Consider the following 13628-nt stretch of genomic DNA (forward strand, 5'->3'; position numbering starts at 1 on the left):
GGCGTTAATCAATACTTTTTGCTTTTTCATAAATAATGTACCTGCTTATAACGCAAATTCAGCCAACTGTCTTAACCCATTGGTCTTTTGTTGTGTCAGTCAGATTTTTCTCCTGCCTCCTACTACAGCAGTAAAGCATGGGGCCATTGCTCAGCCCACATCAGCTAAATTCATTTTGAGCGATGGCATTCTGCTCTTTCACAAGGAGCACATCCGCAAACACAGTAGTTCCATTCCCTGCCTGGGGCCACAATGGCATGGTGCTCTTTTTGAGACCAAAATATATTTTTGTTTTTAGCCATTTTTGACAAAGCCAAAAGGTTGGCACCCAAAGGCAGACCTATTGCCTTTACCAATGTTTGTTTTTAGATGGTATCTAAAGATGTTTAAGGCAAGACACAGACATGGGTTAGACTAGACTCCCATTTAGGATTGGCTTTTTACAAGTGGCGAAGGCACTTTATTGTTAGCTATGTTTTGAAATCCTGGCGAAGGCGCTTTACAAAGCTGTAATCTTGAACAAATCTAATGGATGTTTCTTTCCTTTAAATACTCATAAAAATGTATATTGGTAGAGTACACACAAGATTGATAGTATCAGGTGATAAGTGCCCCCTCTTTTTCCTCCAAGAAGCATGATAAGCAAATGAGTGAATCCACCCCAATATTTAGGTTAGAATCCAGAATTTCCAAACAGAAGGTAAGAGACGCCAGCATTTGAGTTGCTAGCATAATGCGGTCGTTTTCATTCAGATGTAGAGATGGGGGAGTGCGCTGACCTATTAAACTTGTAATGATACAGAGAGGACAGAATGCGCGCCCAGCCGAGCGTGACATCATTTTGGATTTGTAGATAAAATTGCTCATAATGACATCTGTGTTTCTGTGCAGGCTGCTGTCTCCCAGGCCCAGCCTTCTGAACGCTGCCAGTGATGCGAGGATGAACTCTCAGCCGCAGAAACCACTGGACCTGAAACAGCTAAAGCAGCGCGCAGCAGCCATCCCGCCAATAGTGAGTACCTGGCGGCGCCAAACAGCCTTGGAGCTGTTGCAAATGGCCGCCTCCTTGTCCGCGCACATCCTGCTGCAGCTTTGCGTTCACCCCATGCAGGTCTTCAAGTGCAGCGTCTTTGAAGTTTTTAGTTTGCAGAGAGATAGGATGACAGTTTGACCTTTATCTGCACAAATGTATAATATGTTGCCACATTTTACAACAGTGATTGGAGAACGGCTGTTATGCCATTTAATGCCCACAGCAGTCATGACCTTTTGACCTTTCTCTACACAAATGTATAAAATATGTCTATATATTATTTAGTGTTGTGGCCTTTCATTAACATTCCGGCAAGACCAACATAGCTGACCTTTGTAGATAGGTTGGATATAAGGCTCATGCCCTGCCTAGAGTGACATACTCTGAAGCAGGCATGCGCAGTTCCGGGCGCACAGCTGCAATTTTGATAACTTCAGATATCCCAGCAGTGCTTGGTGGTCCTTAAACAGGGCTTCTGTGCCCTTTGGGTAATGTGATTAGTAAGTTATAACTATAGAGCCCGAGACCGAGTGGGTTACCTCTATTGTAGATACTCTTTCCTTTTTCCAGACACATCAGAATTTGGACTGTGATAGTGTATAATATGGCCGTCTGGCAGCTACCATTTCTATAAATATGGGATAGCAATCGTTTTTCATCATAGGCCTATAACTGCCTTAATTTAGCCATTAACCATTATAGCCACTGATTTTGAACACTCAATATATGCAGGATTGGTAGAAACACTTAGAAAGAAGACTGGTACGAAAACATGGAACTGACAGAATATAAAATGGGCTGCTACAGACAGAATATAAAATGGGCTGCTTTCTCAGTAAGATTTAATATTTTCTGAAAAAAATGTGATTGTTTTGGTATTAACATTTGTTCTCTTTGCTGTCTGAATGCATATTATTCTTTATGACTGAATATTCATTATTGTACTTTATACACTTTATTGAATGTAGGCTACACATTCATTTAGAGAAAAGATCTTGCTTTTTTGCATTTTATTTTTCTTTGTCTAAAGTTTATTGGTAATGCGTAACAAACAAATGATAGTGAATTAATCGACTTTTACTGAAGGGATATTGTATTGGCATTTTTTATAGTGCTTAGTACTACTGACGAGGTGCGGAAGCACCTTTTGCCTCAAGTAACACGCTACTCCGGAGCCCAATGTTAGGCTCAGTCAGACATATGGGATGGAAAGCGGGAGGAGAATTTAGTTCTGCGTTTTCTGTGTTGTGACGTGTTTCTGGTAAAGGTATTCAAAGTTGTTCCTGTGCATTGGTTATAGCCATGCTAGAAAGTCAGTTTGCGTTGTTCTCATCCTGTTCTGAGAGCCAAACAGTTTAGGGATTACTTGTCGTTTCAGATATGCGTTGAGTGGTATTGATATAATACACTGTAACAATTTAATAGGTTTGTAGATCATGATGTCTCTAGCCATTTCTGGACACTTAAAGTTAGGCCCATTGAGGGACCTGAGAAGAGTGCCCCAAGTGATGGGCCAGGTCATGTGACCACGCATCCACCATTCCACCACTCAGATTCCAACCCGGGGCAGGCTAGTGGCCAATCCAAATCAAGCCCCTGGAACGACCAACAGGAAGACAGAGGGGAGTAACACAGCTGCATTGACCCAAATCTAGAAACACTGTCTGCTTTCAACATCTAAGTGGCTGTGCACTCAAAAAAGAAAGAAGCACTACTCAACAACAAAAGATAACCACCTCCGCATGTAGGTCCTATTGTAGGAGGCTCCACCCTCTGATTTGAGCAGATGAACACAGGCAATTTTACACATCCACCCTTACAAACTGTGAATAGCAAAGAAGAGACGAGTTACACCTAGGAGTAGTAATAAATGTACATTTCAGCAAATATACATATGTATATTTACCTTTGTTAATGTACTCTTTACTCACTATTGGCAAGCATAGGATATCTACACTTCTTTGTGTTGTTTTCTTGGGCTGTTGCGTGTTATGACATTTTGCCATGGGTACTTTTTTAATGTGAACTATCGCTGGGGCTAGTCTTTTGTTAGACACCAAAACCACTTCCTTTCAGTTTTCTGAAATATGTATCAATTTAATATAATGTATGCCAGTTTGCACCTTTTCATAGTGTTACGACGTGGCGCTTACTGAGCTTTCATCAGGGTCCATTGATTGGAAACAATCTGTATCACACGAGAGGTGTCTTAACAATTATTCTAGGGACAATTCTTGCCATAGTGCTTGTCCATGGTGCTTGTTAGTGGTTCGCACTGGAGGTCTAGGCTGAGGAAGCTTGCCTATGGCGTGGTCTTGTTTCTAAAACAGTAGTGGAGCAACGGGCAGATTTGAAGCAGTAGCAGTCCAAAATAATTTTCCCTGGCACAATGAATTGGTGTACTATAGCATCAGTTCCCTAATGTTCTATGTTTCTCTTGAAGTTTCAAGAAGGTTGAGGTTTGTTGAGCATGGAAGACCAGCACATTGACCTTGTCTCCTTCCAAATGTTCACATCTTCTCAAAAAGGATTTTGTATAGTGTGATAGCAGTTAAATGCAGTTGGCTCTTGGACCTCCACTGCTTCTTCAACTTTGTTGGGGCGTTCACTCACTCGTGAAGCGCCTCGCACAGGAATGTTAGTCGTGCTGATAGTAACTGGCTGTGCAAGCCAGAGCTTTGTAAGCGGAAAGGGAAATTATTTGTCATCCATCTTGGGATTACTCCCCCTCCAATTTCTAAATAACACGTGTTCAATGCTTTTCGCCCCAACCTCATGACAAACACATTTTGAATACTTCCTTCTCTTTAGAAAAACTGTTTTGGGTTGTGGGCAGTCTGCCTGACCATCACTCTGACTTCACTATGGATATATTTCTGTAAGTTCCTCTTGACCTTCAACTGAAGAGAGAATTTCCAATTGGGAACGGTTATCTTCCACGCAAGGCCAGTAATGTGCTGGGGGATGTCTTGGTGTCTTTTTGGGCAGTGGCAGTCACAGTGTCGCGGGTGACTGCATTGCACTGGTTGTCATTGCCATCTGCTCCCCATCTCTTACTCCTCTTTAACCTCGTGTACCTGCAGCAGCGGAAGCCTTGTGTGCAGTGTGTACTCGATAGCTTCCATATTATGAATGTATCATCAGGCTTTTTAATTTCTCTGATAGAGTGCAACAGAAGCTCATTGGTTCATTGATCAAGATTCTATGTTATAAGATCAAGTCAGTTTGCTTGTAGTGTTCACCATTTGACCTACACCAGATGTCACCCATCCACGCATAGCTCTTTAATACCCCATGGGATGTTTATCATCACATACAACTCCTTAACGAGTACATGTGTTTGCAACTCATCTTAAAAGATTGTGTTCCCTCCTGTGTTGCACATTTGTAGCCCATCTATGCTTGTTAACTGAAATTCTAAGATGCAATTTGGGAAAAGGTTGATCACTGACCTTCTCCATAAACACGCCACCTCTGCTCTTACCTACCATCTGTGCCGGATGCATGGGTGGCGACACAATTTCCTTATTTGTTTGCAAGCACTAACTATCATGAGATGGATCACATTAGGTCTGATTGCAGATCGCTGAAGGATCCGGTTGGCTTCTCCGCTCCTTAATGCGTGATCGTTCTTTTATGATCATCCCGGGAAAATGCAGACGAGCGGCGGTCAGGAGGGGATGCGCATTACACCGATCTATAACCGCGAGCTTGGAAGTCTGAGGTCCCTCAAGTGGAAAACTACCCGACGCCAGTGTTGTTGTGCTAGACACTTTTATTTATATAGTCTCCACCTGCTTCCATTTGGTCATTAAGTACTGTCTCGAAAGCCAACACACTTGGCTTTTTATACCACCATTAAACCCAAAGATGCGTGTTAAGCTGTCAGACGCAGACCGGCCAGGCAGCTTAATGAGATGCCATGTTTATCCCCGCCAACCTCATGCTTCTGAAGGCAAACAACAGTTGAGATTTGGTTTTTCTATTTGAACTAACTCGTCAACCTCAACTTCCTTTAAGTTTTTAAGATTTCTAAGATATTTAAATGCCCCTATCATGTTGCAAACAGTCGAAAATATTTATATTATTATGTTATGACAGGTGGGCAGACCCCAGCACACCTGAGGGGATATGGGTGAATGATGTCATAAGTTACAAAAATATATTCGAAAGGGAGTTTCGAATACAAAAGTCAATCAAACCTCAATTGAAAAAAGGCATTCGGAATAACAAAACCCGCCACACATCAAACAAAAGATATGCTTGATTCAGGAATCCAGATTCCAATCAGACACCATTTGACTTTGGAACATTCTGGAGTCCAAAACTTCTTCGGACATCTTGAAACCAAGAGACATTCTTGAATCTAAAAGCAGCTGAAACCATCAATTCATTTGGACATTTTGGAATCCAAAATCCAGCCAGACTTTATCAAAGGAACATACTGGAACACAAAAATAAATCATACGTTGTCAAGTGGACAAACACTGTGTCATCCCATTCTTATAGAGATGATATCTATGAAAAAGACCGCATTAAAGAAAATCAGAGGTTAAGGAGCAAGACAAACAATGTGTTATTTAGGGTGGTGGTGTACATTAAATGAGTCCTATTTAGATTGATCGTATTTCACTTTAACATGTACAGATGTCCTAGGCATACATCTGCCCTTCTGGCCCAATATTGGGCACCTCTGATGAAAATGTAACATCGGCTTTGCTTCTTATCCTGGAGGGGCTGTTATGTGTAAGGCGTGACAGGAGGCTCTGTACAGATTCCTCCCTAAACTTGCCCCCATAGCTGCAACCAAGGGTCAGCATGAACTCGCCAGGATCACAAGCGATGTTGTGCAGATTTGCAAAACTATTATAAGAATGGTTTGAATATTGAGAAAATGGTTCCTGTTTACGAAGCCAAAAAAGGGGGGTTGACATCCAGTTCACATGATGCCATAACCCACATTTTCAACAAATTCATCATCCTTCCTTCCCTTTTCTTTGTGTACTTAAAAAAGAAAGCCACGTTGCAAAATGTTAAGATTCTTCAGAATTTGTGTAGTGTCGAGCAGCATCCAGTACTTGGGCAATAGACCAGCCCCTCTCTCTCGTTCACCTGCACCGCTGTTAGGCCAACCTTTTTAAGAATAAGGTTTGTTAACCTTTGCATATTATTTACACATCCGCGAGTTATCTGAGCATGCTACTAAACCTTTATTTACTATGTGGTGTGTGTGTATATATATGTGTGTGTGTGTGTGTATTTGTGCGCATATATATATATATATATAAGTTTTTTAAAATCCTTTTAACTTTTATATCATGGGTTATTATCTCTGTCTATTTAACATATGGATTTAAACCTGTTAATGAATTTTTCGAACTGTTGCTATTTCAAAACTGTTTGGAAAACAGACTAGGCTATCTTTTACTAGTAGTTTGTCCTCGCTGTCTATTATCACGAGGTGTATGTTGAAAAAAAGAGAAAAAAATGCACTTTTTTCACTGCTCAGCGGTTACTATTTAAAACGCAAGCATTTCCAACTCTGACTGTCTGTGAGCAAGGGCGGATGCCCGAAACGCGTCAGATTGCTTGGTTCAGCTTTTGAATAAAAATCTGTGCTTTATAATTACTGGATCCGCGTGATTTCCTGGGTCGCTGTGGTCGGAGCTTGGGAGATTACATTTGTTCGATATATATATATATATATATATATATATATATATATATATATATATATATATATATATATATATATATATATATATATATATATACACACACATACGAATACCTACATATTTACATGTGTGTTTATTTCTCTATACATGTGTATGTTAACCCTTTCCATGCGGCCGCGATTCCCCTGGTGTGCTGTAAACAACACGAACAGGGGCGTGCCGTGACGAACCCCAGCCGTCATCAGCACACGAGCACCGTAGTGCATGACGGCTGGGGTTCGTCATCAGCATGGAAGGGGTTAATTTCAGTTATTTGCTTAAATTGTATCTATTCCCTTCAAACTTTGTCCCATTCCTCCTCTCTCACACTCATCCCAAACCTTTGACAGCTGTGAACCTCCAAACATCCTTTCAAACGTCCTCCTTCTTTTAGCTCACTCACCCATCTAACAGGTGTGCATGTTCACTCCTCCCAGTAGCAACTCACAGCTTCCCTTTTCTAATCCACTTATTTCATTCTATCCCTACTCAAAGCACTACTAAACATATAAACACATGAGAACGCAAGAGCACAAACTTACTGCAAGTAATCCACAAGCAAAACAGAATGCACATGTTACTAGTAAACTCACTGTTTAACTGGAACTCTAATCTTGGGTTCCAGAGTAGCGTGCTACTCGCCGCAAAGTGCATCATTGCCTCGTCGGCGGTAAAAAGCGCTATATAAATACATTACAAATGTACAAGTCTATTAGTTTTTAAGTTGTCAGTTTTGCAATTTTCAAATTGTAAGCTCTATTTTCTTTTTGCAATTTCTCTGGCTACAGTTTTATCCTTCTCACTCTTGGAGGTTTTAGATTAGACATAACTTCCTTGTTTGTTTTTACCTCTCCTAATTTATCTCTCAGGTCTTTTTTGTAGAAACTGCAGTATTTGTAGGGTTTGAAAGGATTTTGAACTCTGCTAGGGTCCAGTGGACTTGGCTAAGATGCTCTCTCCTTCTCTCTGCAGATTGCAGAAGGTTTCCCTGATGGGGCGTTGCAGAGCGGACACGCGAAGGCTCAGGTACCGCACCATGCCTTGGCCCTCTTCCAGCAGCAGATCACGAAAGTCCACGAATCTGCGCTGGAGGGTTTGCTGCACACGAAACAGTTACAACAGCATCAACTACAGCAACAGACGCTACGGCAGACGCCGCCACCACAGCAGCAACAACCGCAGTTACATTATCTTCAAACTGAAAAAGAGCAGCAGACAATCAGTAGCCCGAGAGGCAAAAGCAGGAGCCCGGCTAATAGCGACCAGGACGGTAAGCCTTTTTTTTCTTTTTTTTTCTTTACAAGTCTATTGTTGATCTGAGTCTTGTCTGGAATCCAAACCAGTTTGTAAGTGGCTTGTCTTGACTCCTGTGTGTAATGTTGTGTAGCATGGTTTTCATACACTTCGTTCTCTGGTAACTTCACTCTTAGAGCTTTTATTTGTAGACACATCTGCGGTTGTTGGTTTGCTGTAGAAGCTCATCAGCTGGACTGTGTGTGGACAGACCATGCTTGGTGTACAGTGAGGTTTGTGTTGTTTCGTCTGTGAACTGACGATGCAAGGTATAGTGAGAGTAGTGTTGTAATGTGTGTTGACAGACCGTGCAAGTATGGTGAGAGTGGTGTTGTGTGTGGATAGACCATGCCCAGTATGCTGAGGGTGGCGTTCTGTTGGATGTTGGTTTTTCTCTCTGGCTGCCTTCCAGGGGTGGCAGCATCAGCACACCCTGCCGGTAGACCATGTGAGGATGAAGCATTTTTAGGGTGTCCTCTGCAGGCTGTATTACTGTGTGGGTATTTAACTCTGGCTCACCTTTGCCAGTCCGTCTGCTTGGTATCTTTCTAGACCTCTTGCTATAAAGAGTACAATTGTGCTTTCCTAGCTGTTTGTGGACTGTGAGTGGGTATGTAGTTTCATTTACAATCTTAACTGATGTCTTTAAAGTGCTTTTTAAAAAAAATTCTAATTAAAGGATAGGCACTTAATTGTGAAGGTTTTTTAGCAATATATACACAAGTCTTTTTTTATTTCAATTGGTTTGAAGAGAAGGTTGTTTCAGAGAAGTGCCAAGGAGAATGGGCCGGGGACACAGAAGAGTGTGATCCATAAATTCAATTTTTACAACAAAAAGGACACAACAAGTTTTAGGCAAAGCAACCCCTTAAATGTCTGCATGATTCTTCCTTAATGTATACGTCTTAGCCCCGCATTCCTCAAACTACGGTAACGTTTTTAGAATAACGTCAGCTGTCAGCGTTTCGGTTTTATACACTCCATGTAGCAGACCATCATCAGGACAAATGTAACTTCCTCTCTTCTGATGTAGTATATCAGATGATTGGGTGTCTTTGATCATCTTTGAAAATAAAGGAATGTGTAAATGCGGTGCGCTGCGTTAGGGATTTTGTTTAAATTTCAAAATGGACATTGTGGAAAAGGAAAGAAAAAAAACCAGAATGATTTGTGGATGATGGATATTGACTGCTGGACCGCGTCACTGAATTTGCTGATACAAGTTCCATCACCTGGACAAAAATGTTGAATGAAAGCCACCCTGACTGACTCCCACTTGGTTATCTCTGACTCAGTACTTGAAATGATTTCATTATCTTTTTGATTAATCTTTGTTTATTGGTGATGATGACATTCACCGCTCACACCCTACCATCCCTCCCGAAGGTTGCAGTTGGTGTTGCCGCGGGATCGGTCATGGGCACTCCACCTTGTCTTCCTCTACGTCACTTCCCTCTGTGACATCTCCCCTTGCTTATTGCGTCACCCCTACATCAAAGACGAAAGAATAGTGTTCAAACCTCAAAGTACTTTACAGCAGTCGATCCAGAATGTTCAATTAATCAAAATGGAGACAGCCTGTGTCCCTGCCTCCTCCGCTCCAGCAGCACTCCTCCCCTATCTTCCTTACCCTCTGTCTCCACCCGGATCCACTCACACCCTCCTCCGCAGCCAGGAACCGAAGGGTACAGCTCAGTTCCTCCAGTGCTGCAGCTGCCGGTTCCAAGATTAGAAAAGTCCCTGATTGCCCTCAACTTTCTTTCCAGACCGCAAAACCTATCACTCCCTTGTGATGAGTAAAATTGATTTTTGCAACAGATTACTGGGAGGTCTCCAGCTCAACAATATTATGAACTTCACCCCAGCAACGTTGTTGAACCTCCCCTGACCTGTTAAGACCTCTCCACATTCATACCAAGAAGGTTGGGCCTCAGCCAAACACATACACACATCAATACAAACATCTGACTTTGGTTTGTAAACCCATCCTCAAATAATCCGCCCCCACATACCTCTCTCAGCTTATCACAAGGCAGATTCCATCATCTGACCATGCACATTTTATCCTAGGCATGCTCTAGTTTTCTCTCTTTTGGCTGGCGCGGACCCCGGCAGTGGAACAGCTCTTCGTAGGAAAATGGAGGTCACTTCACACATTCAAGAGTTCAGGCGTGCCATTACAGCCCACATTTTCCACCTAGACAACACAGCTTGCCGAGTATCACCACTCTACATCCCCATTGTCATTCTCCTCATCTAAGGAAACAGTTACAGGTTAATAACTTTCTCCCTGTCCTCTAAATGTGCTCATAACACACTATATTGGCTAAGTGTCTTGTTCATCACCCTATATTTCATCCCCTCTCACTGTAAGTGCTCGCATACCCTACTATATTGCATGCACTACGCTACTGGTAGGTCTTTCAAGAGAATCAAATATGAACAAGAAAAGTACCGTATTGAAATCCCTCAAACTTAGGTGGGTCTGAGCAGGTGTCCTCGGGGTGAAGTCTGAAAGCAAAGTGCTAATGGGTAACTGCAGATCCCGCAGAAGGCCCTAGCCTGGTGACCGCTAACATGTCAAGTGACCACTGAGTGATCCCAGGCGCCGCTATATCCAGGATGTTTTCATCCCAATTGAGACTTTCCTGCTTACACAGATGTACAAAAAAACACCACACCCTAGTCATCAGAGACAAAGACTTGGCTTGGCCACTAAGGCCCTGCTGAGCTGACGTCTGCCAATTAGAAACGTTGGCAGAGGCGGACAGGACTGTCGGGCCAGCTGGATCTGTCCGAAGATGCTCTGCGTGGCAGGCGACCCAAGATTTTGAAGTCCTTTATTAGGTTTTGCCTGGCGAAAAGATGCGCTCTGCGCATCTTTTTCGCGCAGGCGAAAACCTCTTGAGATGTATACGGGAGACAGGAACGGCCTCCGTCTTTCATTGGCTAGCTCCATAAATGGAGGCTAGCCATTGGAAGACGGGCCTGTCCGTCAATGCCGGACCAGATTCGGGGGCGTTCCCGAGAATTTTTGGCTTTTGGCTACGTCACGCGACGTCAGCCAAAAGCCGGGAACGCCCCCGAATCTGTTCCGGCATTGCCGGCACCCGCCTTCCTGCTCCGGCCGTCTTCTGCGTCTCTCCTCCCCCTTTCCCGCCCCCTCCCGCTTGTTTCCTGATGCTGGTCCCTCCTAGAGCCCCCCCTTGCTCCAATCAGACCCCCCCTCAACGCGCGAGAGCACGGACCCGAGCCCCGGGTGCCTTCTGTGGGAGGCCGAAGGAGGCATCTCTCACCGGGCACGGCCGCTCCCCTTGCATTGTCAGGGCTGGGCGGGCACATAGGGCGGCCCCGCCTGGCAACGATAACAGATCGCTTCGAAAGAGCTAAGTAATCCAGTGCATTTACGCCTTGTTGATCTGGTGTGTGGGCGTTCGTTTCCTGGCACGCAGCTTGACTTTGGTGTGTGTCTCCGGCCCCGTTCCCGCCCCCCTCCCGCTCTCCATGTCTCCGGCCCCGTTCCCGCCCCCCTCCCGCTCTCATGATTTTCGTAATGTTGCTTAGGCCTGCCTTTTGTATGTTACTGTGGGGGTTGGGGCTCCGGGCACCGGGTTGGGGGGCGGTAATTATCAGTAATGTTGTTTTCGGGTGTGGTAGGTTTTTCTCTTGGGATTAGCTTGCGGGGCGGTTATAGGGGTCACGCAGTTTCCGTTCTTTGATCCTGGATCTGCTTTAGTTTACGGTCTCATTGTGACGCATTTTCTCTATTGGGGGGGGGGGCGGGTGTGTGGGGTGGAGCGTTAGCTTGTGTATTTACTAGGGGACAGTATTGGGCTCTAAGGTGTCCTATGTTCTCCCTTTTGCGGGACGGGTCTCTATGGGGGGATTTTCGTAATGTTGCTTAGGCCTGCCTTTTGTATGTTACTGTGGGGGTTGGGGCTCTGGGCACCGGGTTGGGGGGCGGTAATTATCAGTAATGTTGTTTGTCTGCCAAGTGTGCAAATCCGGATGGCAATTCTGCGTTTTTGGTACCATTGGTGTCTTCACGGAGCATTACAAATGCGAGATGTAACCAAAAGCAAAGTCACCCCGGCTTTGACTTCGTCTTACCCCCCACGTGTAATGAGATCTAACGCTCCTTCGCCCCCCTAGGTGACTACATGCCTGACAGCCATGAACTTGTCTTCACTTACATGGCTGACGCCCTGGAAACAAATAGTTTTGCCTCCGTTTTAAAGATGTATTTATCACAGCCCTTAAAGATACCCAGTCAGTACAATGCATACAAATTTGCATCAGTTAACACTGTGGCCATTGTGTTTTTTTTCCCCTCGCTATCCGGAGAAGTTACTCTGAGCCGACTTCGGCATAAACGTGCCTTCCAAAATTATCCTACGAAGCAATATTGTAAACCCTAAGGCGCTGTCATGAGAGGTTTGTTTTGCATTGTTTTTGCGATAGTGCTTTGAGGCGGTTGTACGGGTTGCATTGGTACTGTGCTGTCGGTATTGTGATATAAAGAAATTACTTAGCGGGTAAAACTCGCCATGCAGCGGGCACTGAAGTGATTTGGGGCACGTAAGATGCTACTCTTGAGTCAACACCCGCCCCACTGTGAAGAAATGGACACGGGGCGTGCACCAAAACATTTAAACTATTTGACCTTCGGAATAACTTTTTTTGTGAAGCATAGCAACGCCGAGATAATGTTGGGAATGCAAATTGCTGTCTTTAAAAAAACAGTTTTTACCTGCAGTGGTACGCTTTGTAGTGCAGAGATACAGACCACCTGGAGCCCCCATTAAGACATGTATAAGGACTCTGCACAGACAGAGAGCAGCCTTTGTTTCCAGGTGACTGGAGGCGACAGCAGCACTTTTACCTGCCCTCAATCTACGGCCTATGGAACAGACCCAGGCAAAAATGGAAGCACAGGTCAGCTGCTGACGTCACGCAATCAGGACATAGGCATAGATGTCATGTGCAGTCTGGTAGCAAAGACAGACGAAGGACTCCTGCACTAAGCCTAACTTGCCACTCATCAGCGGTCCTTCGTATTTGTTAGTTCTTTCTCTAGCATCCTTGACTTGTCTAGCAGTGAGAACTTAGGTTTTAAACCACTGTTCATACAGCCAATACTTAGTTTCCGACCTCGTCTGCGAGAACGTCACTTCCCCTGTGCGAGGACAGCAGCTGCAGTTCTTAATGCAAGATGGGATTTGAATTTTAATTTCAATGCGAGCCAGTAGCCAAACCCCACATCGTCTGCCTCCGTGTGCCCCTGGTGCCTGCTTGTGCCTCCGTGTGCCCCTGTTGCCTGCTTGTGCCTCCGTGTGCCCCTGTTGCCTGCTTGTGCCTCCGTGTGCCCCTGTTGCCTGCTTGTGCCTCCGTGTGCCCCTGTTGCCTGCTTGTGCCCCTGTTGCCTGCTTGTGCCTCCATGTGCCCCTGTTGCCTGCTTGTGCTGTGTGGGTGTGTGTGGAGGGCTCTGTGTGGCTGTGTGTGTGGGAAGCTTTGTGTGGCTGTGTGTGTGGGAAGCTTTGTGTGGCTGTGTGTGTGGGGGGCTCTGTGTGGCTGTGTGTGTGGGG

The 13628-nt window shown here is 44.5% G+C and overlaps 1 protein-coding gene across 15 annotated transcripts in view; it reads left to right on the forward strand.

The window, feature by feature from the left end:
• Positions 1–13628, forward strand: part of NCOR2 (nuclear receptor corepressor 2) — a 1233371-nt gene that overhangs the window by 1063773 nt on the left and 155970 nt on the right. For all 15 annotated transcript variants that reach the window (XM_086942885.1, XM_086942883.1, XM_086942892.1 and 12 more), the window contains 2 exons: positions 892–1012; positions 7723–8020. In XM_086942885.1, coding sequence (XP_086799011.1) covers positions 892–1012; positions 7723–8020 — 419 coding nt within the window. The remainder of the gene's footprint in view (positions 1–891; positions 1013–7722; positions 8021–13628) is intronic.

Source organism: Lissotriton vulgaris, chromosome 11 (genome assembly GCF_964263255.1).
Source record: "Lissotriton vulgaris chromosome 11, aLisVul1.2, whole genome shotgun sequence".
Classification (NCBI taxonomy): domain Eukaryota; kingdom Metazoa; phylum Chordata; class Amphibia; order Caudata; family Salamandridae; genus Lissotriton; species Lissotriton vulgaris.